Source organism: Narcine bancroftii, chromosome 1, assembly GCF_036971445.1.
Source record: "Narcine bancroftii isolate sNarBan1 chromosome 1, sNarBan1.hap1, whole genome shotgun sequence".
NCBI classification, from domain to species: domain Eukaryota; kingdom Metazoa; phylum Chordata; class Chondrichthyes; order Torpediniformes; family Narcinidae; genus Narcine; species Narcine bancroftii.
In genome coordinates this window covers 372,433,067-372,458,728 of record NC_091469.1, presented here as the reverse complement: position 1 = coordinate 372,458,728, position 25,662 = coordinate 372,433,067, and the positions used below count along the sequence as shown (strand labels likewise).

General features: G+C 41.1%; 1 protein-coding gene across 1 annotated transcript; it reads left to right on the top strand.

Annotated features, from left to right (window-relative positions):
* Positions 1-3,486: 3,486 nt before the first annotated feature.
* On the top strand, positions 3,487-10,413 carry LOC138751249 (caveolae-associated protein 4-like). Its single transcript, XM_069913304.1, has 2 exons — positions 3,487-4,021; positions 6,682-10,413. Exons 1-2 carry the CDS (start codon positions 3,608-3,610, stop codon positions 7,309-7,311), a joined length of 1,044 nt encoding a protein of 347 aa, XP_069769405.1. The 5' UTR covers positions 3,487-3,607; the 3' UTR covers positions 7,312-10,413.
* The last annotated feature ends 15,249 nt before the right edge of the window (positions 10,414-25,662 follow it).

Genomic DNA, 25,662 nt, shown 5'->3' with positions numbered 1-25,662 from the left:
ACTTAGCAGTTTCTAGCAGATTATCTTCTGTCACTATATCACTTTGGGCAGTACGGTTAGTACAAAGCTATTTCAGTATCAGCGACCTAGGTTGGAATATGGCGCTGTCTTCAAGGAGTTTGTACATTCTCCCCATGTCTGCACAGATTTTCTCCAGTTGCTTTGGTTTCCTCCTCCCACCCTCCAGAAGTGCCCATGGGTTTGTAGGTTAATTGATATGTGCGGGTGGCACAGGCTCATGGCCTGGAAGGACCTGTTGCCTCATTGTATGTCCAAAAGCAACATTCAGAGCATGTGAAAGCGAGGCAGGAGGTAGCCAATTGTAACTACTCAGTCATTCAATAAGGTTGTGACTGATTTAAAGCCACTTTCCTCCATCAACTTCATATCCCCTAATATTGTAACTACTCTCAAATGTATCATCCCATCTCTGGAACAAAATCAGTAACTGAGCCTCAACTGCCAGATTCAGAAATTTTTCCTCATGCAAGCACTGAATGGCCAAACCCTTCACTTGAGGCCCCCTGATTCTGGACAACCCAGTCTGGAATTCTTGCTTACAACAAATTCAGTGGCCCTTTTTTTCCTCAATCCTTGTGTTCCAATTCTAAAATGTCAAGGCAAATTTATTTTCTTGGATACTGAACCATCATTCAATCAAGTATTCCACTGGAGACAATCTTGAGCTGGTTTTTTACATTGACTGTGAGATAAATCTGGGCTAAAATGCCTCATAATGACACACTCAAATGTACTGAGCATTGGAAATAATTCAACTGTGTCCCATCTCTTGGCCAAATAACCTGCCTGATGTGATGCCTAATCCCTTGGGTGAGCAATTGACTGGTTGGCAGTGCTATGGAAACACATCAAGGCATCAGTCAATGCCTTCAGGAGTGTATGGGAACTGGAAATAATTGCAGCTCTAAATTTCCATACATTTTCAACATCGCATTCCTTTATTTAATTATCAAATTTAATTTGGTGGAGGATATTGTGAAAAATAGGACAAATTTCAGAATCATGATTTGTCATGAACAAGTCATGAAATTCATTGTTTTTCTGCAGCATCATATGGCAAACACACCTATTACAACCATCTTATGTCATCACTGTTAAAAAAAAAATAATAATAGGGCATGAAAAGTAAGGCAGTGTCTTTGTTTCTTTGATTATTCAGGAATCTGATGGCAGTGGGGAAGAAGCTGTCCTTGTGCCGCTGAGTGCTTGTCTTTAGGTTCCTGTACCTTTTCCTGATGGTAGCAGAGTGAAGAGAGCATGGCCTGGGTAGTGAGGGTCTTTGAGAATAGAGGCTGCTTTTTTAAGGCACCACCTCATGTAGATGTCCTCGATGGAGTGCAGTCTGGTGCCTGTGATGTTCTTGTCCTGAGAGTTGGTACCTCCATACCAGGCAGTGATGTAACCAGCCAGAATGCTCTCCACGGTACACCTGCAGAAGTTTTCAAGAGTCTTCCGTAGCTTACCAAATAGCTTCAGACACCTCACAAAATAAAGCCACTGGCAAGCCTTCTTTGTGATTGCATCAACATGGAGGCTTTAAGACAGATCCTTGGAGATGATGGCACCCAGGAATTTGAAGTTCTTGACCCTCCACTACTGAACCCCTCGATGAGGACTGAGTTGTGTTCCCCTGACTCCCTCATGAAGTCCACAATCATCTCCTTGGTTTTGCTGACATTGAGCACAAGGTTGTTGTTGTTACACCATTCAATGAGCTGATCTATCTCCCTCCTGTACACTTCCTCATTACCCTTTTTGATTCTGCCAACAACTGCGGTGTCATCAGCAAACGTGTAGATGGCATTGGAACTTCTGTTATATTTCTTTCGATCCTGAAACTCCACTGCAGAAGCATCTCCTCCTCCCTCTACTAACAAATATCTGTTTCTAATTACAGAATGTTTGTTTTCCCAAGATACCACATGTTCCAGAATTAATTTTAAAATCTTTAAAGCTGACAATTTTTCCACAGTGTGACTTGTAATTCAAATTATTTCCAAACAGCCTTGTAAAGGATCCATTATTGTCATGTTTATACTGTAATATGCATGAAATTCTTTTACTTTTGTCTGCCTTAAGGCAGACAGAGTCTCCACTTTGTCCAGCGCCCCTGTACCAAAATGGACTCCTTTTACAGAGGCGTAAATACAGTCTGTGAATTTGCATCACAGTTAAATGGACCCATGGAAGAGGGTACAATGGAGAGTAGAAAAGACACATGTGCAAAGTACAATAATAATGATGAGCTTATTGTCATACACATTGTACAAGGCACATATGCTCCAAAATTCTTACTTGCTGCAGCCAAACAAATACTTGCAAAGAAAAACTATGATAGTAAAAAAAAATTAAATTTAAAAAGTCAATAAATATATTAGATAATAAATGCTCACAGTAATTCCAGTGCAAAAAAGAGTGCAATAGTGCAGACATTCCTTTCGTGGTGTCCGAGCAGTCTCTCATGGATGTACCAAGAGTCTGATAGTTGAATCTTGAGGAGCTGCTTTACACAGGAGACCACAGATGCTGGAATCTGGAGCAGAGCACAATCTGCAGGAGGAATTCTGTAGGTCAAGCAGCATCAGTGGGAGAAGAAGGTTCATCAAGAGGGTTCTGGCCTGAACCGTTGACAATTCCTTTTCTTCCACTGATGCTACCCAGCCTGCTGATTTTCTCCAGCAGATTGGGCTTTGCACATGCAGAGGACGTTGGGCATTTCATGATTTGGTAATGTCTGCAGTTCTTTATGGCGTCAATCCCTTTAGGTTTTTTTTCTGGGAAAACTTGAATAATAGGGAAAATTAAGGGTTATGGGGAAGTGAAGCTGAGTCCGTGGCCAGATCATCAATTATTTCATTGAACTGCGGAGCTGGATCGGCAGGTCAGGTGGGCTGCTGCTTCTCCAATTTCTTATGTTTGTAAGAATCACGGATTTGAAAAAAAGATAAGAAACAGAGGCCAGGGAGCTGTGTCAAGATTATTTTTAGTAGATCCTTATCAACTTCATTTTCTGCATCTCTAAAAGGTGGCGAGGTTATTTACAGTTAAGTTTGCACCCCAATAAAAGCACAAAAACCATGAAAATTGTTAAAACATGAACTAAAAAGAAGCATGTTTCTGCATTATTTAAAACACCATGTTGATTGCTGATATGTATATATCTGTGTTTGTTAAAACTCTGCCTAACAACACCTTGTTCGATATAGTAATGACCAAAATAAAGAAGCAGTTAAAAGAGCCAATGGATAAGATTTCAGATTTTACAGCTGTTCGATCAGCAGTATGGGAGTCAAAGGTATTTTCCACACTCAGGATTAGAATTTGCCTTCACGCACCAAAGCATGCAAATAATTCAAGATGGATGCATGACAGCCGTCATGCATGAGTGGCTGGCATAGGTGGGTGGAGTCACACATTACCCTTTTAATCTCAGGTCATCTAAGAGAATGGCTGGTTGAAGTCTCACTGCCAGCACAGTGCAGTGCACAGCATTGGTTGGATGTCAGAGCCCCTTGCTGGTCACACTCACACAGAGTCCATGTTTTAAATAGGACAGAGGAGGAGAGCTTTCCGAACCACCACAAGCATGGCAGAGGAACGAGTGCATTCAGATTCCACCAACTTTGCTTTTAACCTAGCCTCCACGACGGCAGGTGAAGGAGATGATGCTCCCCTTGACCCATTAACCATTTTCACTCTCCTGGAGAAAGTGGCTGGGATTGTTGGCAGTGTTAATGAGACTCAGCGGAAAATGGAGCAACAGCAACTGGAAATAGAAAATACTGTTAAAGAGATACAAGTCGATGTCGGAAAACTTAATAAGGCTCATTTGACTACAGATACTACAGTCGCAAAGTTGCTAGAAAAAACCCAAAAAATCAACGCTAATGTTAAAGATGTGAGGCAGCGACTGGATAAAACCAATGCTCAGGTTAAAAAGGTTGAAGGAAATCACCGTGAGCTGCTCAAAAGGAATAAATTCCGTGTGGTCATATTCCAGGTAAGTTCCATTTGAAACGGACACTTTAGTTCTTACTATCAGATACTATTTATTGTCATGTAATAAACAGAAATGTAATATTACATAAAATTGACTTTAGTTTTCCATAAGGCAGACAAAGATTTGCCATTAGCATTGCCCGGTGCCCCTTACAGGCAGAGAAAGAAAAGCAAAAGAGATTCTCCCCAGAGTCACTGAATGTTCATGGATTCACCTCCAGTGCTTCTGTTACCTCTGCAGCTGCACAAGACTCCAGTTTATCTAAAACCATTGGCAAGCCAAGCCCAGATCCAAACCTCTGACACAATGAGGAAGCCTTCAACACCCAGGTCATTTTGGGAGGCTTTCTTGCCTTCAACATCCTCTCAAATCCTGGTTCCAATACTAGGTTCAGATGAGCCAGTCTCTAGCAGCCTGCACTCTGGTGTGAGGCCTTTGACCTTGTTGCAAGCAGCTCAAAGCCTGCGTGGGTTCATTGCAAGTCGCCAACAGCTTGTCACCTGTTTGTGTCCTTTAGCCACAACGCCACCATGGTCACCATCCTTAGGGCTATCGTCTTTGATTCTCCTTCTCAGTGGGGGTGTTCTCCCCATTACTGGTGCCTTGCACAAGTCCACTGCTCCACCCAGAGTCTGCAACCCCTCGAGGCCACTGCTGAATGCAGACGCCACCATCTTTGGGATCTGACCCCGCAGTCACAGGGTTTTAAATTAAACACAGTCGGCCCCTTTCATGGGCCATTTAGAGCCTGTAAGGAGCTGTCAGCAGTAGGACTGGGTGGTAGGACCACACAGGGGAGTCCTTTGTCTCCGCTCCCTGCTGTCCCAAGATCCTCACCAGCAGCCGTGCTGCCGTTACATCAGCTCCGACACCACTGCCAATGCTACTGCACAAATTAGGATCATTTAGTTTGAAGAATTTAAGGTTCTCTACCTTGTGTTCAAAGAATGACATGTGAAACAAGTCACAGCTGTTGCTGAGCTGATATTCTATACAGAAGTTATCCAGGTATTAGTAAGGTATTCAGCAGAATTTTCAAGTCAGTGTTTCTGATATTTTATAATCTGCACATTCCCAAGAAAAAAATTTCCCTTTTGTGTGTTACTGTCCTTAAAATAAAATTTCTGAAACAATAAATCACCAGAGTTGAATAACAGATGGAAAATTCATTTGGGTGTGTGGCTGATATTAATACATCAGTCAGCCTCATGCCATGTGTATTGAAGGTTAATGGCTGTGCAGCAATGACTATTTGCTGTCCACATGAAAATCAATATGCAGAGACTAATACTCTGTATTTGGCCTTCCTTCCGAGTCACATCACTGGGTTATTTTTGGAAAGACGGTCAGTGAAGCTTATACATGGATAGAAACCTGAAAATGAGAAGGTGTTTCACACAGTTAAAGGCCATATTTGTTAGCAGCACCCCCCCCCCCCCCTCCCCGCCATTGTAAGTTAATTAAGTGACAATGGAGAACTGCCTCCGGGAGTTACTTTAACATCTTTATCGATCTGCTGCTCAGATCATTCTTCTGAAAAATTGCAAACTGCACTGTTTTAATGGATGCCACAGTCTTACCGTAACAGGTCTCCAGCTCTTCAGTTACTATTAGTATCAATGACCTATCTATTGTAACAGCTGATGATTAATGGCCTGAATTACATGTTAAAACAGGAATAGGGAATGATCAATTGTCATGCATCAAAGAGTGTAACTCTTTTTTTTTCGAGATTTGTTAATATTCAAATTGAACACCTTCTCAGAAGAAGGACTTTTTTTAAAGTAGCATTTATTATTTATTTTGCATAGTATCATTTCATTATTAACATGCAATTCAACAGCAAACATTTTAAAGAACATGACACAAGTCTAACCCAGACTTCATGTAATGGCCGTTCACATTCGGATCCTTCTCATTTACTCTATGGAAAAGTATTAGGTATTTCTGATGATTCCCTTCGATACTCCTCTGCACAGAACACATGTTATGAACTCACCTCAGCTCCACTAATTCACCAAAATATAATGATCAAATTTATTGGAACATTCATAATCTGTTCATCTCACTAATTTATTCAGTGAGGCTTCTGAGTTACTGGGGCATGTGGAGAATCCTTTGAATGCACATACAAAAACATATGAAGTAAAAAAAAACTCAGTCCAATTTACTTGAAAATCAAAACAAAAATGCAGATCCTGGAAATCTAAAACAAAAACAGGAGGACGTTGGAAATAGCAGAAAAGTTCACGTGTGGGGGACGAGAAACAAATTCAGTGATTCAAGTCAGAGACCCTTCAATTCTGGTGAAGCCTCACCAACCTGAAACATTCTCAGTTTCTCTTCGCATAGATGTTGCCTGACCTGCGGAGTATTTCCAGTTCCAAATGACTTGACATTTGATTGTACCATACACTTGGTTCCATTCCTGTCTTTGCCCAGTAATGTTGGGGCCCTAAAATTAAACCATCAGATTATCAGGACCAAAAGATTTTGAAAAAATCTTCTACTTACTTATACATTAATAGATAAGACATTCAGATGTGAGAAAGTGGACAAACTTTCAAAAATAAAATGCTGATTTGCAGTCTTCCCAATGAAATTGCAATATGTTGTGAGATGGAACTCTGGAATAAAATCTCAATGTTGTCCTTCCACAGGAAGAAAATGAAATGCCTTCCTCAGTAACATATAAAAAACTACCTAATGAAGGGACTACAGCTGCCACAGAAGAGCATACTTCAACAGCTGCCTCACCACCACCAGATCTGTCCTCTGATGAAGAGTTTGTTTATCATGAAGAAAATGCAGCTGTGCGCCTCAAAAAGTCAGGCATGAAGCGAGTGGATAATATCAAGAAAGTTTTCTCAAAAGAAAACATGCAAAAAACTAGGCAAGACTTAGGGAAGCGGATGCATCGACTGAGTGCAACAATAGTCTCCCCAGACCAGAGAGAGAAGATCAGGATTTCAGGAGAAAGGATCAAAAAATCCATTGTTGATTCAAAACCTTTTCACATGAGCATAAAAAAGAAAAACGAAAGAAGCGGGGCAGAAGGGCAAGAAGTTGCTGCCAAAAGTGTTGGAGAGAGTTCCAAAGGTGAGCTCACTGCTACTGAAGCAGGAACAGATGTTAACGCACCAGCAGCTGCCGAGTTTATTGAGGACGGCCTCCCACGCACGGGTCCACATGTCGCCAATGCAGAAACGGTCGTTGCAATGATGGAAGCAAAAGGCGAAGAAGCAGTTCCTGCTGTGGCAGAGGGAAAACGGAGTCCTGAGTTTAGTTAAGCACAGGCTTAAAGCTGCACTACTTAATAGTAGAAGTTGTCACACTTGTGATGGTAAATGATCTTGTGCTTCCATTGAAACTTTTCGAGTTTAATTATTTAGATTTACTAATTAATTTGGCTTTTTTTGATGAAGCATCACTCGAGTGTACAAATCGTCAGTCCTCTCTCGTGTGTGCATCCTGCAAGCAGGTTGACCGGACCTCAGATGACCGTGGATCAGTCTTCTGCATTTTCCTCCGATAGTTGTAGAAGAGGGTCCAGTGGAATACTGAACAATTGATAGCAAGTTTACCATCTAAAAAAAAAACTAAAATTTGGGATTTTTTAAACATTTTCAAGAGTGGAATTTGAAGGAAGGCAGCATCAATTAATCTTGTATTTCTATCTTAAGATTATGTTTGAGTAGCACTATTAGGTAAAGCAGCTTTAATTATTGCAATCTCCCAGATATTGATACATAATGATATATGGATCATTTTGTTGTCACGTACCATGCAGTTTCAAGAAGATATTTAAACAGTCCTATTTGCCTTTTATTTATAGTAACTGAATCACTGAATAATTAATGCTTAGGACTGAAAATGGGAAATAAAATGATATAATTTTGAGGATTGGGAAAATTATAGCATGTAAATTTAGAATTCTTCTATATTTGTCACCTTTCATCATATTCCATCCCCCAGGGAAGGTGCAGTGTACTTTGCAATCAAATTGTTGCATGATTTAGAAATATATTACTGTCATATTGATATATTTCAGAACCCAGCATTGCATTAGTAAAATCAGAGCAATGAAAGAACATGTTTTTTGGGGTATTCACAAATACTTTTTTTTTTAATGCTATGGTTGAGCTGAAACAAGCATGTTTTTGAAGTGTGTTCCCTACATATCACAATGAACGATTTAGTTTATTTTAAAACTGGATTCGAAGTGTCACAGCACATGTAAAATGTTATGATTTAGTTTGATATTCTGTGTGTAATTTTTCTGTTGTCTTTGATGTGCATGTGCAAATTCTAAATGGTGTCTGCAGACATCAGTTATATGCTTAGCTTTGGGCATGGGAGAAGTGGGAATTCCACTGATATTTGTGAAAAGTGCAAGTTATCCAGTTGGATATTCAAATAAATAACCTACATTTAATTTGAGCAGCTTCATCCACAATTGCCTCCGGCAGCTGAACACTAATCTATAATTTTGAGAGTCTCCTAAGTGCCTATATTCATTTTTCAGCTTCCTTCCCTTTCCTCTCCTCTTGGAGATGGTGACTCATTCTGAGCAATTGTTCCAAGGGCGCTGGAAGCCTCCCCCCCCCCCCCCCCACCGATCTTGCAGCCAAATGCATGAACTTGTGCTTTAAATGTTGGCAGACCATTTGCCCATTGAGAGGGATGACACAATGAGGCCAACTCTGACCACACCCATTGCTCAGAAGCAGATTTGGCAGCAGGAGAGGAAACAGGAGCAGGAATCCTGGCCATTATCCCCATCCAACAGTGATGCTCAGATCAATGTGTTCTTCAACTTTTGATTTTAAGAATGACAGGAAAGATTAATTCATATTTGTTTGGATTCCTTGTTCTTTTAAGTTCTACTCCTCTGTCTTCAGCTTTTATTTGTTTTTCTATTGTCTGGCTAGTCCGCATCCATCAACACTCCCCAGCTAAATATAGAACCATTGTGTTATTCAATACAGGTTTTCTCTGTTGTTTTACTCCTTGAGAGAATGAATGCCTTCTAAAGTATGCCTAAGAGAAATCATTCACGACAAATGAACTTCAAGAATGAATTATTTACTTCTCAATAATCAATAATAATAGCTCATTATTGATTGAACTACACCTAAAACCCAGCCAATTTTACAATGAATTTCATGCTCAAATCATAATGTATGCTTTGAAGCTATTAAATATTGATATTATTAAGAAATTGTTAAAAAAAACTTTATCCATCATGATGTGGTGAACAATGAACAGGGCCTAAAGAATTAGATTAAAACATCGAGCGATATTTTAAAAAAATTGTCTGGTCCTCTTTGTGATTGGAATTATTTCAGTTAGAATATTTGCCTTAAGTGTAAGTTGGCCCAAGATTACTTCTAACAGTATATATAGCAAGAATGCTTCCACTCTGGGTGAATAGTTTTGCCAAAGAATATTATTATCACAATATTAGTTATAAACTGCATATTTATGCATTTGGGAGTTGACTCAAGGCTTGGACAAATCATAGAATATTGATGTGAAAGCAAAAGTAAAGGAAAGCTTGCTGAAAAAATCTATTAACATGATAGGGGAGAAATCACAAGATGAATGATGTAAGTGAAAGAAAAATAAGAAGAAGTGAGACAGCTTCACTGAAAAACATCAGTTTGACGACAGGTGAAAGAAGAAAGAGAAGGATGGGATGAATGACTACTTGAGAGATAGGAATCGATTTTCATTTGGGAGGGCCAGTAAAATGGTTGGAGACCCTACCACAGTTAGTCCAGTTTGTGTTTCCTCTGCTCATTTAGAGCTTGTACTTTAATGAAATGGTAGAGGGTACAGATCAGGCTTGTTTGAAGCTCATATATTCATTTGTGTAAGGTTCAATATAGATGTAATTGGCTTCCCACTTACTGTGGACCCTGGTTAATTTATGTGCATTAGCAATGGCTTTGAAAGTGAGGTCTTCACCAAGAAACATGATTCCAAACACGAGTCAAACCTTTACAGATGAACTACCATGCTGGCATGTTATCAAGTAGATGGGTGAATAATATGCAGAGACCTAAAAATATGATGTGAACTGGAGATAAGTAATACCTAATAGATACAAATTTCTGATGTTAACAGTGCATAATAAACTTTCCCTATCCATTTGTATTTGTTTATCCGTCATTGCAATGTGAAACAGTTTTACCTCTGTAAAATGTTGAATGACTCCCTCACTAATTTCTTCAATTATTATTATTGATGTGATTGAAAGATGAAAAATAATTGGCTATTTAGAAGAATAAATCTAATTCTCTTATCTCCTTGGAAGCTATTGGTATCTGATGGTTAAACTAATTATATTGCCATTGGTTGTAATTTGTGTATGTTAATGCAATAAAGAAAATAAGACATGAAATTTGTTGACCTGTATTTGAGATTTTTGCTTTTGTTTTCAACTGTCTTATTATGCATTAATAGAATAATTTGTCTGTCTGTCTGTCGTCATGTAGTTCAGTCCCATTTCCAGCTTCTCAGTCACTGAAGCCATCCATTCCCCCAAAGAGGATTTTCTCCTTTTCATTTGAATGTTGGTTGATGAGTGGGGACAGGTGATGTCCATCTACCATTGATAAACTCCATGGTATACAATCCTGGGGACATCATTGTCCATCAATATAAACAATATGGCTACAATACCAAGTTGGAAGCAACATATTTGGTGGTGAATGACTCTCAATGTCTTGCAAAGCACAAATAAAGTGTGTGAGGGAAAATTCTCTTCTTGCTTGAAATGCATGCAGTATAAAAAAATATTTACAAAGGAGATTCCATCCAGAACAAAGCCACCTATTTGATAGGTACCCTATCCTCCTCCTAACTATTCACTCCACATCAGGCTACAGCACCAATTTCATTACATTTCCATCTCTCAAACTCATGATCCCCAATGCTAAGAAGGACAAGGTAGCAGATGCATGGAACTTTCACGTCAAATGGTACACCAAGTCACACACCATCAAAATTTACAAATAAGTCATTATTCCTTTGTAATTGCTAGAAAAACCTGGAATTTCCTCCACCATTATGAACACTCCTTATCACAAAGGTCAACCGTGGTTCATGAAACAGTTCATCATTGGTTTCTCAAGCCAACTCAGGAGAACACTACATCTGATACACCAAGTGCTGCTCACGCTAAAGTAAGAAGGAAAATAAAGCTAGTTACTATGAACCCTCACACAGCTATTTCACAAACTGAACAGGGTCAAGAGGTAGCTTCAAGCCGGATGCCAGGAAGTTACTCTGGGATTAAGGCAGAGGGTTGAGCAGAGGATGGGGAATTGTTACAATCTTGACCACCTGAATGGTGATCGAATTTCAGAAAAACGTCATCTTTCTTTGGCCTCTGGTGTCTCAATCATTAAGTGAATTTTATAAATTAGAAGTTAGATAAATCTTATTAAAAAAGCATATCTCACTATCTGGCACTCCATTGAATAGTGTAGCATTGCATAAACCCTCTGAACATGCACTGAAGATGCATATCAGATACACTATAATAAAGTATTGTCACTTTCAAGTTTCAGGTTTATGTTAATCTGTTAAATGTTAATTACTGCTACTAAACTTCTCTCTCACTAAAACTTTTATAGACGGAGTGTCTCACCATTCTGCCTCTGTTTCTATGTCTATACCAAAGTTTCTACTTTTGTTTCAATATGATTTGACATTGAAATCACATATAACACTCTTCCTTTTTGTCATTAATTTATTACTTCATTATTAATGGTCAGCTTTAAATTCTATATTGAATTAGTTGCATTCTTCTTAAATGTTTGAAGAATCAGCCCTCAAAAATCATGGGAAGGCACAAAAACATTCCTTGATTCTTTTCCAAAAGACTGTGGAATTAGTATAGTGTGCTACACTGTGATTAATACAATATTAGTCCTTAAATTTAATTAGAATAATGTAAAGTTGGATTGTTTGGAAAGACCATTAAGTAAACCAAATATATTGAAATTATTTGGTACCCACGAAAATCTTGCAGTTACAAAATCACCGAATGGTAAAATTGAAAGGGCAAGAAATAAATGATAAGAGATGAAATGCAAAGACCGCCTCGTGCCATTTTGGGCACTCAAATGACTGTAATTTAATATTGTGTGACATACCAGCTCTTTTAAATTTAGACCATCCTGTATTTAGAATCTTACAAGTGAAGTATGGTGTCATTGGAAGAACATTCATTCTAACAACCACAACATTCCCCCAAATGGACATTCATATTTTAAGGAACTGTCCTTTGGCTATAATTGATTAGTTAAATTATAACTAATATTTTTTTAAATTTTGTGGTTAGTAATTAACTATTGCAATTAACTTCAAATGCTTTATCATTGTTTTTAACAGTGCTGTATTTTTGTATGATGTTTCAACAAGTTTAATCTATTAATTATTTTGTATGCTGATAATATTTTAAATTACAATTGGAACATTAATTGCTATTTAAGACAACATATAGCGTGCGTCTGCGGTTATAGCTCCAATTTAGAGTTCAAGAGAAGATATGCACACTTGAGAGGTCAAACTGTACTGATTATTGGGTCATTCGCTCTTTTATAAGCCAGCTGAGCCTTGCTGCTACATCATGTGGGTGTGGCCTATGCTCCGCCAATCACTGATTGATGCCTTTATAATCCACTGATTGCTGATTGATCTGTTTCCTCCGTTGCCATCGTGGTCTATGGAAGAAGGCAGTATAGCCTATTCAGTCGTCGTGTTCAAGCGTCGCTACTTGTGTTGGGCTGTGAAGTAGGTCACAGGTCACTATATGACACCCATGATCATTGTGTCAGCTCTGTCCTTGGGAGGCCTGCCTCTGCATTGTGGGGCCATATGGGTAACCGCCTGGCTAGGGTCCAAATGTGCTGGTTTGAGATGGTCAATCATCTCCTCCCTGTCTCCGATGTCTAGCACACCGTTATTCCTGTTGTGCTTGAACACCCGGTAGGGTCCTTCATAAGGCCATTGAAGTGGCACTCAATGAGCCCCTGTCTCACAAAGACATGTCTGCAGTCCTTTAAGTCTTTAGGGATGAAGGTTTCAGACTGGCCATGTGCTTTGGACAGTGCCACGGCTGACGTGCCTAGTTGTCCTCTTAGGCATGTCATGGCCACTGCTGGCAGTTCATCCATGGGTTTTGGACAGAAGGCCACCGGAGATGATCAGGAGTCTGCTGTAGACCATCTCCTCTGCTGATACATCAAAATCCTCTTTGGGAGCGGTGCGAATACCCAGGAGGACCCATGGGAGTTTGTTGGCCCAGTTATGGCCTATGAGCTGGGTCATGAGGGCTGCCTTGAGGTACTTGTGGAACCTTTCTACCAACCCGTTGGCCTGAGGTTGGTAATGTTCCCAGGGTGTTGCCTAAGGCTGCCCCAGGGCATGAGATGAACTGAGCCCCTATGGGTCAGATGTTCTGGAAATCCCAAACCATGGTACCCAGGTGTTCAGTAAGGCTCTGGTCCATGATTCTGTGGAAGTTTCTGCCAGGGGAACTGCTTCCGGCCACCTAGTCAGGCAATCCATCATCATCAAGAGGTACCGTGCTCCTCTTGATATTGGTAGGGGGTCTACAAGGTCAATGTGCACATGGCTGAACCTTCGTCAGGCTGGCTCGAAAGACTGGGGGGGGGTCTTTAATGTGTGGCTGCACTTTTGATGCATGGCACTGTGTGCAGGTCCTGGTCCGCTGAGTGACCTCTTTATGGAGATAATGCCTGTTGGCCACAATCTTGACTGTGGTTCTGATGGCTGGGTGTGCCAGGTTGTGGACTGCGTCGAAAATCTGTTTCCTCCATGCTACCAGCACTATAGGTCAAGGTCTTCTGGTCAAGGTATTGCACAGAAGTGTCTGATCCACTAGGCCAATGCATACGTCCTCTAGCTGGAGACCGGTTATTGCAGTCCCGTATGCAGGGTCTGATTGTTGTGCCTCCGTCAGTGCTGCGTAGTTGATTCCTGGGGCGGGGGCTTGTATTGCCAGTACGGATGGCCATGATGGTGCGTCAGCTACCTCGTTTGTTTTCCCAGTGATGTGTTTGATGTCTGGGGAGAACTTGGATATATAGGACAAATGCCTCTGATATAATGCTGAAAGCAAAAGTGAGCAGCTTGTGGTCCATAAACATTAGGAACTGTCTGTCTTCCAGGAAGCACCTGAAGTGTCAGACCACCAGGTATAACACCAGGAGCTCGCGATCAAAGGCACTGTACTTGAGCTGAGGTGGTCGGAGATGCCTGCTGAGAAAGCTAGAGGCTGTCGTCCAGCTGCTCAAGTACTCCCTTGACCACAGTGTTGGAGGTGTCCACCATGAGGACGGTTGAGGCGCCTGTCCTTGGAGGCACCAGGAGGGAGGTGTTGGCCAGGGCATCTTTGGTTTTCTAGAAAGCCTCTGATGCTTCCTGAGTCCATTCAATTTCTCTCTTTTGACCTGCCATAAGGGAGAATAAAGGCCACATGATGTTGGCCGCTGCCACTATGAAGTGGTGATAAAAGTTAACCAGACCGGTGAACTCTTGAAGGCCTTTTACTGAAGACCAGATGCCCTGTATAAGGGCCTTGTGCTCAGCATGGTTGCGGCTGGCTATCAGAATATCATCCAAGTATTTGAATGTAAACTTGAGGTCCCGGCCCACTTCGCCCATCAGTCTTTGAAAGGTTTGAGCACCGTTTTTCTGTCTAAAAGGCATTCTGATAAACTCAAACAGTCTGAAAGGGGTGATGATAGCAGTTTTGCCAATGTCCTCTATCTGTTGATAGCCCCCAATGTGGTCCACCTTTGAGAAGATCTGTGCCCCTTGCAAGTTGGCAGTGAAGTCCTGGATGTGATGCCAAGCTCTTCCATTTTTCAAAACTCCTCCTTTGTGAGGTTGAGTTTTTTTGGGGGGAAAGCAATGTGCCTTGGCATGAAAGGGCTGGCTTTCCATGAGGATATGGTAGCACACCATGTGCCTAGGTTCTGCCGAGATAAAGTGAGGTATTGTGATGGAAGGGAGTTCGGTCACAATCCAAGCAAACTCATTGTCAATGTCAGTTACTGAGTGTAGGTGGGGGCAGAAGCTTAGTTCCCTCAAGGGAGAGGGTCTGAAAAGTGTTGGCATACACCAGTCTATGCACCTTGACATCCACAAATAGAGAGTGTGCCCTGAGGAAATCTGCCCCCAGGAGTGGCTATCATACAGTCGCCAGTATGAATTTCCAGGTGAACTGGTTGTTCCTGAAGCAGAGAGATATGGTGCAGGTGCTGAAAGTCCAAATGTCTGAATTGTTGGCTGCCCTCAGGCCCCGGCCCACACTTCTGTTGTGGGTACTGGACTTGGAATGGGGAAGGACCTCGTTTGGACCTCGGCTCCTGTGCCAACCAGGAACCAATGGCCCAACAAGGAGTCCCAAACATGGAGGAGGCTGTTTTGTAGGCTGGCCACTGCAGCTACCAGTGACAGTCAGCTCTGGCATTTCCCTGGAATAGACAGGGGGAGTGGCATCAACAGGCCTTGGAACCCCACTAGTGACAACAGAAACAGTATTGCTCACCAGTGGAATCTGCTGGCCGATTGGCTGGCTGTCTTGTCATTTGTTGTAGCTGGGAAGTGGTCCTTTGCTCCAATGTTCTGCATGAGTCCTTTTTACGCAACTCACAGTGCATCCACTGGGCAGTTACCTTTCTGGGGTTGCTGAAGTCATCCTCCGCAATCAGCAGCTAGATATCCTCCGGCATTCATGCTCCAGAAAAATCTGTTTGAAGAGTAGGCAAGAAGTGTGCCCATTAGTAAAAGTGAGCATGTCGCTCAAGAGGGCGGAAGGGACCCTGTCCCCCAAGCCATCCATGTGCAATAATTGGACCATGCTTTCATGCTTCAAGAGCCCAAAAGTGCAGTTTAATTGCTCTTTGAGGGCCACATACTTTCTTTGCTCTGGAAGGTGCTGGAGGAAATGGATGATCCTGGCTGCTATCTCTTGCTTGAGGGAGCTCATGACGTAATTGTAATGAGACGCATCGGTGGTGATGTGTTAAATGGTGAATTGTGCCTCGGACTGTTGGAATCACTCCTGTGGTTGCAACATCCAGAAGGTCAGAAGCTTCATTGAAGTCATGTTGGTTGATGATTGCTTGTCCATCTTCTGGTCAAAATTGCCGTTTGGACCTGTTGGGGTAATCAATCTAGCATGTGGTGGTGGTTATATCTCTGATTTAGAGCTCTAGAGAAGACATGCACACTCGAGAGTACAAACAGTACTGATTATTGGGCCATTCGCTCTGCCTTTTAAAGGCCAGCTGAGCTTTGCTGTACATCATCAGTGGGTGTGGCCTATGCTCTGCTGATCGCTGATCGGTGGCTTTAGGATCCGTTGATTGCTGATTGGTCCGTTTCCTCCATTCCCATTGTGGCCTATAGAAGAAAGCTGTCTAGGCCCGTGCTGCTTGTTTGATCATCGCGTTTGGTCATTGGTACTTGTGTCAGGCCATGGATTGCTACAATATATTAATTTAATTCAAGTTATAGATAAACACATACTCATCCTCACTATATCCTGCCTAATGTATTAGTACATACTGTATATGGACAGTAGTATTTATAGAATGCTTCAAGTCCCCATATTCCTTCTAATATTTTATTTCATTTTTAAAGGTGTGCATAAAATAATTAATCAAAAATTAAATGAAGACATAATCCTTTTTTGCTACATTCCTCACAGCAACAGCCCCCACATTGATCATCGCACCATACACAGTTTTGCAACTTGATCCAGGAATCCTTGTCTACAAGGTTGGTGCTGTTAGTCAGGCCTGTCAAGAGGGAATTAGGTAGGCTCTTGAGTGCAAAGTTATAGGCTTCTGAAATAATATTGGGGATTTGGTTGCACTAGAAGTTGGAATGGATTCAATGGCATCTTTCTGTACTAACTTTCCAAATTTGTTCCTCGCTGGGGCATCATTTCTGTGAGGAGCGCTGGACAAATGGGGTGACTCTCTGTCTTCCTTATGGTAGACAAAACTAAAGAATTTCATGTATGTTACATTCTAAATGAAATATTACATGACAATAATGGAACCTTTACCTTTAACTATGGTATCATTACTTCAGTGATTTTAGTTTCCTTTATCTGAATTATAATTTCTTGTGAACATATGGGCAGCGCGGTTGGCATAGCGGTTAGAGCAATTGGGACTGGAGTTTGAATCCCACACTGCCTGTAAGGCACGTTCTCCTCGTGTCTGTGTGGGTTTTCCCCAGAGGCTTCAGTTTCCTACCACCATTCGAAATGTACCAGGGGTGTAGGCTAATTGGGTGGCACGAACTCATGTATGTCTAAATTTAAATTTATATTAAAAATGCTCAGTGCATCAGAGATTAGTTATCTTAAGTATTGATAAGGTTTTTACATTTTATCCCACTTAATGATGATGTCTCATGACTTAAATTTGCCATGTCACTTACAAATGATCAGTGATGATAAAATTTGCTAAGAACTTGCTCAGTCGTGGTCAATATTCAAAAAGTCTTGAACTAAAAATTATTGTTGATTGGTTCAACAGCCAAGATTGTGTGAGTGATTTTCTTGATTTTCCTAATGGACTTACAATGGTTGCTCAACATGAGGCTTAAAATTCTGAGCATTTATACCAGTTCTGATTCTTATTGTTTCATTGGTCAAGCCTGGATTTAATCACTTATGTATTAATCACAAGTGGTCAAATTGATCAGACTAGATCTGTAATGTGTTTGCCTTGTGAAGATGAATTTTCTACATCGTCGGCATTGTATTTTAAGAAATGCATGGCAAATGGAACTTTAAAGAGCACAGCACTTGAGTTGCAATGATCTGAAATGGCAGATGAACTGAATAATTTCTTTGTATTTTTTACATCTAGTCACATTGATTTGGCAGCTTGAAAATAAAGCAGAGTTTGAAGTGGAAAGCACTGCTTCTGAGAAAGAAGTGATTAGGTTTGCACATACTAAATAAGCAGTAAGCTTGTGAACTGATGCAGATGCATATTCAGTGCCGAGAGGCAACTGTGGACTTACTGTGAAGCATCAGCAACAAACAAAAAAGTGACAACTTGGTCTAAATGGGACACTTCAAGATAAAATAGGTTGCAGATGCTGTAATCTGGAACAAAAAAAAACAAAATACTGGAAGAAATAGGGTCAAATGGAGGCATAAGATGCATGTTAATGCTTCAGGACAAGACTCTGCATCAGGACTGAGAAGGGGAAGGAAAGATTTTCAGTATATAGTTGTGCATGGGAAGGTTGTGACAGACAACAAAACCAGATGAGCGCATGAGATGAGTAGATGGAACCAGGTGTTGAAGAGGGGAAATGGAAGAGATGGGAAAGATGAACAAAGGGAAAAGTAGTCTTGGTGAACAGGAGAGAACGTGTGGGGATGTGGATTGACTACAATTGTAAAATTCAAAGTTGGGTTGGAGCTAGCCAAGCAGAATATGAGGTGATGTTCTCCTAACTTCAATTTGGACTTTTTGTAGCCATGGAGAAAGCCAAGAATAGAGATGTTGGTGTTGGAGCAGAAATAGAGTTAAAATGGAATGCAACTAGATGCATGAGATGGCCATTGTGGACAGAGTGTGTGCAGGTGTTCCACAAAACAGTTGCCTGGTCTATGTTTAGTTTTCCAGCATAGAGAAGGCCACATCACAAGTACCGAACGCAGAAGACTCAGTTGCAAGAGACATAGGTAAACCTTTGCCTTGACTGTATGGACCATTTAGGTCCCTGATTGGTGTTGAGAGCGGTGGTGATGGGAAAAGTATTACATCTCCTTCTGTTGTAGGGGAAAGTACCAGAATACAGTAAGAGATGGTTTGGGGAGGAATGGGTGGACTGGGAAGTCAGAGAGAGAGTAGTTCCTGCAGAAAGAGGGAGGGGGTGGGAGAGGGGAGGATATGACTGAAGGTGTATCATTGTATGATGTGTTGAATGGGAAGGCTGGTGAAGTGAAAAGTGAGACCAAGGGAATTCTATTGCTGTTCTGTGTATCTAGAGAGTGGGGGGGGGGGGTGGGTGGATGTGAGGGTAAATGCATGACAAATAGAGAAGATATACATGAGGACTCCATCAACTATGGGAGAGGGAAAGCTGTACTTCAGGAAGAAAGAGTGAATTTTGGAAGCCTGAGAGCAGAAGGCCTCACTTGGAGAACAGATGTGGCAGAGATGGAGAAATTGAGAGAAGGGATTTCTGAATCAGTGGATTTAAGGAAAGTGTCAATAGAAAGTCTAGAGGTGGAAACAGAGAGATCCAGAAAAGGAAGAGATAGTCCTACCAAATTTGAGGGCTGCATGAAATCAGATGGAAAAAGTGATAAAATTGATGAGTTTGTTACAAGTGCAGGAAGCAGCACCAATGAACTCATAAATATAGCAGAGAAAAAAGAGAGTGGAATGAGCTGCCATCTAACATGATCAATGCAGGCTCACTCTTAAGCTTTCAGAGTAAATTGGGTAGATACATGGATGGGAGTGGTCTGGAGGGTTATGAAATGGGTGCAGGTCAGTGGGACTAAGAAATGACATTTTGGCGCAGACTAGAAGAGCCAAATGGCCTGTTTTCTGTACTGTTGTTTTCTATGGTTTTATGATATGACACAATAGGCTTGCAATAAAGACCTTTCCACAGGGTAACCAAAAGACTGGAGTAGCTGGGGCCCATGTGCATCTCATGGCTATCCCTTTGTGGAGAGGAGTCAAAGAGTTAGGACAAATTTGACTATGTTAATTGAGGGTAATTGGTGTCGTCTTTGATTGAGAAAGAAATTGAGGTTGGAGAGGTTTAGAGAGTGATCCTCCATGGTACAGATGAGAAGATGGGAGACCAGAGAATCAAACATTAATGGCATGTGAGGTGTTTTAGATGTAGGTAGGAAGGAATGACTAAGGCAGCGCAGGGTGGAATTCATGCATTAGACATTCAACATTGCCCAGAGTGTAATGTGTTAGTGGTGATCTCCAGGTTGAAAGTTTCCAAGGAAGAGATAGGAAAGTTTTAGATGGAAGTGGATCACATGCAGGAAAATGGGTCTAACCCAGAGTGTCATCTTGGTCTGTATGGGTGGAGTTGGGCTGAAAGGCCTGTTCTACTCTGCACGACCCAGTGAGTCAATTCATCTTCAGAGGCTTGATCTGTTAGTCCTTATTTTGACACATCCAGCAAGGATGAAGCTTTTTCTACTTCACACTCAGATGTAAGTGCTATCATGCTCTGTTGAATGTGTGTTTAGGGTGTTATTGACAAAACTCCATCATGCTTTTCCAAATGCAATTGTTGTTGAACACTCAAACCAACTATGTTTCCATACTGCTCTTTGCTTTGTAACAGCACAGTTTTGCAGTGATCCCACTGAGCACCTCCCAGCATTTTAATGTAAACCTGACTTGGATTGCTTCCTTTTAGAATTAAACAAGAAAATCTTTAGATGGCAGCTTCTAGGGCAATAAACCAATGTGTTGGAGAAATTCAGCAGGTCACATAGCATTCATAAGAAGTTAATGATACCCAATGTTTCGGGCCTGGGCATTGAGATGGCTGGAAGGGATGGTGCGGGAGATGCTGGACTGATGTTTCTTAGTGGGGTTCTGTTCAGGGGCTAAGTAAGAGGAGGTGTCTGAGAGCTGTCATCTAGCTTTGACCCCAAAATGTTGGTTATCCTTTACTTTCTATGGATGCTGAATGACCTGCTGTGATTCTCCAGCATATTTGTGTAGTTTTATTTAAGTTCTTTCATTACTGTCATTATTCCCATCTCCTATTAGAGTTGTAAGATCATGGAGTCTGACAGCATGAAGTAACTCTTTCAGCCCAACTTGTCCATGCTGACCGAGGTGCCTGTCTACATTCATCCCATTTTTCTCTATCTGGTCCATGTCCCTCTATTCCTTTCCAAGGCATGTACTATCTAAGTCTTTTTCAAACTCTGTGATTGTCCACACCTCTATCATCTCCTCTGGCAAAATAAAAGTGCAGCATTGCTAGAGCTGCTGTAATGGCAGTGGCCACGAAGGGTTGCAGATTCCAGGAAAGCAGAGGACTGGAACAGGGCAGTAGTGGCAATGCGAGAGGGTATCAAGGGTGCTGGAGGCTTCCTGATCATGTCAGAGGCGTGCATCTGGAGCTCAGGATGCTGATGGTTTGGACTCATGGCTGCAGGAGGCAAATCCATGGACACTAGGTAACTCTGCAGGGACCCTCTTTTGCTTCTCTTTCTCAGTAAGGGGTGCTGGACAATTTCTGCTGAGGGCAAATCTTTGCCTAACTTAGGGTAGCCTAAAGGAAATTTTGTGTAATATCACAGTTTATGTTCTAGCACATGACAATAATAATCTTGATGTTTGGCCCATTGTCCTCTGTGTGAAAAATATTACCTCATGTCAGAATCTACCAGTGCTCCAGTCTTCCAGCTAATCCCTGTCTCCCTGTATCTTTCACCCACCTTCTTCACTCTGTGTAAATATGGAATATTTGTGTCATCAATAAACTTATCAGATCACAGGGATTCTCATCCAAGTCACTGAGAAATGTGATAAACAACATCACTGGTTTCAGACTTCCAGTGAGGAAAACAACTGTCTACCCTGCCCTCTACCAGCCAATTTTATGCTTAGTTTGCTAAAACATCTTGGATACCATTTTCCCTAACTTTCTCTATCAGCTTACAACCTAGGACCTTGGAAACTCTTGGGTATCAATTTTTTTGTTGCCTCTTCAAAAAACTCAGTTAGATTTGTGTGGTAGGATTTCCCCATGCTGACTCCCTCTCACCAGTCACATTTCTGCAGTGACCATAAATCCCATCCTTAAGAATGTTTCCAAGAGTTTTCCATCTACTGATGTTAGGCTCACTGGCTGGCAGTTTTCTGGCTAATCATTGCTGCCCTTTTATTCAACATGGATCCATATTAGTTGCTCTCTTGTCTTCCTATGTCTCATGTGGCTGAAGATTATGCAAAAATCTCCATCAGAATCCAAGCAATCTCTTCCCTTGCTTCCCATGGCACCTTTTCATAATGTATGTCACCATCTCCAATGCTTCCTCTTTCCTGATGCACACATGCTCCATCTCCCCTAACTCTTTATCCTTATCCTCAGTGAATACGAATGCAAAGTTTCATTCAGGACACAACACATATTTTCTGGTTCCACACAGACTTCCCTTTTTTGCCCATGAGAGGAACCATTCTTTCCTCAGCTATCCTTTTTGCTTAAATATATTGTAAGTGGTTTTGGAATTCTCTTTAATTCTGTTGCCAGAGCCATTTCATACCTGTTTTTGCCTTCCTTAACTTCTTTTTCTTTCTCTTCTTTGGCTTGGCTTCGCGGACGAAGATTTATGGAGGGGGTAAAAGTCCACGTCAGCTGCAGGCTCATTTGTGGCTGACAAGTCCGATGCGGGACAGGCAGACACGGTTGCAGCGGCTGCAGGGGAAAATTGGTGGGTTGGGGTTGGGTGTTGGGTTTTTCCTCCTTTGCCTTTTGTCAGTGAGGTGGGCTCTGCGGTCTTCTTCAAAGGAGGTTGCTGCCCGCCGAACTGTGAGGCGCCAAGATGCACGGTTTGAGGCGATATCAGCCCACTGGCGGTGGTCAATGTGGCAGGCACGAAGAGATTTCTTTAGGCAGTCCTTGTACCTTTTCTTTGGTGCACCTCTGTCACGGTGGCCAGTGGAGAGCTCGCCATAGAACACGATCTTGGGAAGGCGATGGTCCTCCATTCTGGAGACGTGACCTACCCAAATTCTTGATAAACCTTGAAGGACTCATTTGATTATAATTTCCCATGAATAATATACACATCCTACGTTTTCCTGATCGAGTCATTGCTTCCCTTTATTAAGCATTGTTCTCTAACCCTACCTTCTTTTCATCTTGTTGATTCTGCTCTTACTATTTTGCTTTTAAACACCTCCCACTTATCTGATGTTGTTCTTCCCTTCGAGCAAACGTGCCCTATCTAATTTCATCAGGTCCTATCTCATATTATTAAAGACAGCATTCCTCAAGTTCAAGACTTTAACTTGATCCCTTTCAATGGTTGCCTTATAACTTACCCAAATTGTGAGCAATATTCACAAAGTGTTGTTCCATAAATTAAGGTACAGCCCTACACTGAAATAAGACTCTACATACTACTTTAACAACCCTTTCAGGATGCATTTAACAAATTCCATCCTATCTAGGTCCTTTAAACTGAAGCAATCCCAGTCAATATTGGAAATCTTAGAATCACCCATTACTACAACATGATTGCTTTTACATCTCGCTGCTATTTGTCTACACATTTGTTCTTCCAAATCCCACCGACTGACTATTTGGGGGCCTGTGGTATGATCACATCAAAGTGATCAACCCTTTCTTATTCCTAAATTCTACCCTTAAAGGTTCTAAACTCACTATTTTCACCCAAATCCTCCTATAGGACATGACCTCATCACTTCTCCCTGTCACTCCTCCATGCAGCCAATGTTAAACATATTAATCAGGTTAAACTTAGCAAATTAAAAAAAAAAATAACATTCAGGGAGATAAAATATTTGTATTTGACATGTGGCTACATCAAAAAAAAGCAGGCATCTTATAAATAGAGAAACAGACTTTTGGAAGCATTGCCCTGAGCCTTGTTACAATTTATGCAGAGAACCGGTCGTTCCATGCTCGAACCATTGGAGGGAAACACATCCATTATTACAGAAGGCAATATTTCACATGCAGCCTAATTAAGCAGGGATGTCTTTGATCATATCCCAGTCTAGTGTTAGGAGCAGGAATCAGGTAGTTCCCATTAAGTTATTTAGTTTTTTTTTAACTGTACTCAGTGTACACTCAACTATCCATTATCCCTAATAGTATTCAAATAGCCAACCTCTCCCATTTGATTGCAGGCTTCTGAGTCACTGACGAGTAACCACAGAAACCACAATGGCCTAGTCACTGAGAGCCAAACTTCATCCCAGCCTCCCTCCAGATCAACAACCATTTTCCTATCCTAATTTCTCCTCCCAAATTCAACTCCAAGCTTAACTTTTTTTTTGCCTGCACTATTCTGGCACAGGAAGGAAAATAAAGGTTTCCTATGTTTGAGGTTAATACAGTTGAACCTCAAACATTAAGTTCTACATAGTTTCCAAATGCCAGGTCATTATCAGGATGGTCTTTAGCAAAATTTATAGAAATTGGTTAATGAACCTTCACAGGTGGCAGTGGATTCCTAGGCATTCATATTCTCTCCGGTTTTGCTCGAGTTAGGAAGCAGTCACTGTTGACTTCACTTTGTGCATTGCACTACAAGAACAGCATCTGCAAATGTTCTTGTTTAACTGTTCACTTCTTGACACTTTCACCTTTAATTTTTAGACATCCCTGTAAATTTCAGGAATATCAATATTCCCAACATGCAGAAGATTTATGAATTTGAAAACACAGACCTCCAGATTCAAATGTAGTTGCTTTCCTGCAGCTCCCAAATGATTGAATGAATGCACATAGGTAAAATATGATGCCTTGCACTGTTTGACTGGTCTTTTCTCTTTAAAACTATGCCTTATACTTTTTTTTAAGTAGCACTCTCTCTTACACTTTTGTTTTTATTCTTGTACTTTCTACTGCTCCTTATATATGCTAACTTGCCTGGATAGCACACAAAACAAAGTTTTTAACTCTATCTCAATACAGATGGAAATAAACAATTCAGTCATTTGTGTATTGCCCACATAGTTCACTATCAATTGCATTCCCAGCTTAACTATCATATTCTTTATCATTGCAATATTCTTTGTTTCTGATTGTTCATTTTGAACCTCCAGCAAAAGTACATTTCTAGTAATTAACTTTAGAGGATCATATATTTGTGATTAGGACAACCTCTTGAATGGCTTCTACCCCATGCCATTTTTTAAAAAAATGTTTACATGTACCTTGTTTGGTTTTTATCACTTCTGTAGGTCCCTAGTTTACCTCAGTTATGAGTGGATAATCAGAGATTTTTCAGATCACTCAGTCCATCTGCTGGTAACTGATGAGCCTCATACAGGAACCAGACATTTTCCTACACTGGTCACTGTTCCATTGGTGTCAACTGTTTACCACAGCTGTTATGTGCTTTCACCGTGACTTGTCCTTAAATGAGAATGTCAGCAACAAGCTGTAATAACTCATTGGAAAACAACCAGAACAACATTTTATGACTGTCGGACTGCATTGTGCAATTTAATGTGCCACCTGGGTGTCTAAGCCAAATCTATCACTGCACTCTTAACTTGCATACATTTTAATATCAAAAATGAACATTAATTATGGTTAATTACTTTACAATCCTTTAACTATAACTTTAGAAATAGCACAACAGGGCTAACATCTTTTTCAGTGATTAAATCCGCTGGTGAGAAGATGAAGTTTGGAGATAAATTGATAATTTGGTCTCCTAATCTACAAAATGGGAAGGCCTGAAAATAAATTAATGATATGTGGTTCAACATTACAATGAATTGACAAGAAAGCATGAGGATTTTGTTCAGCATTGAATCAAGACTCTTCCTTCTCTCCTATTGCTGCTCATGTTCACGGTATAG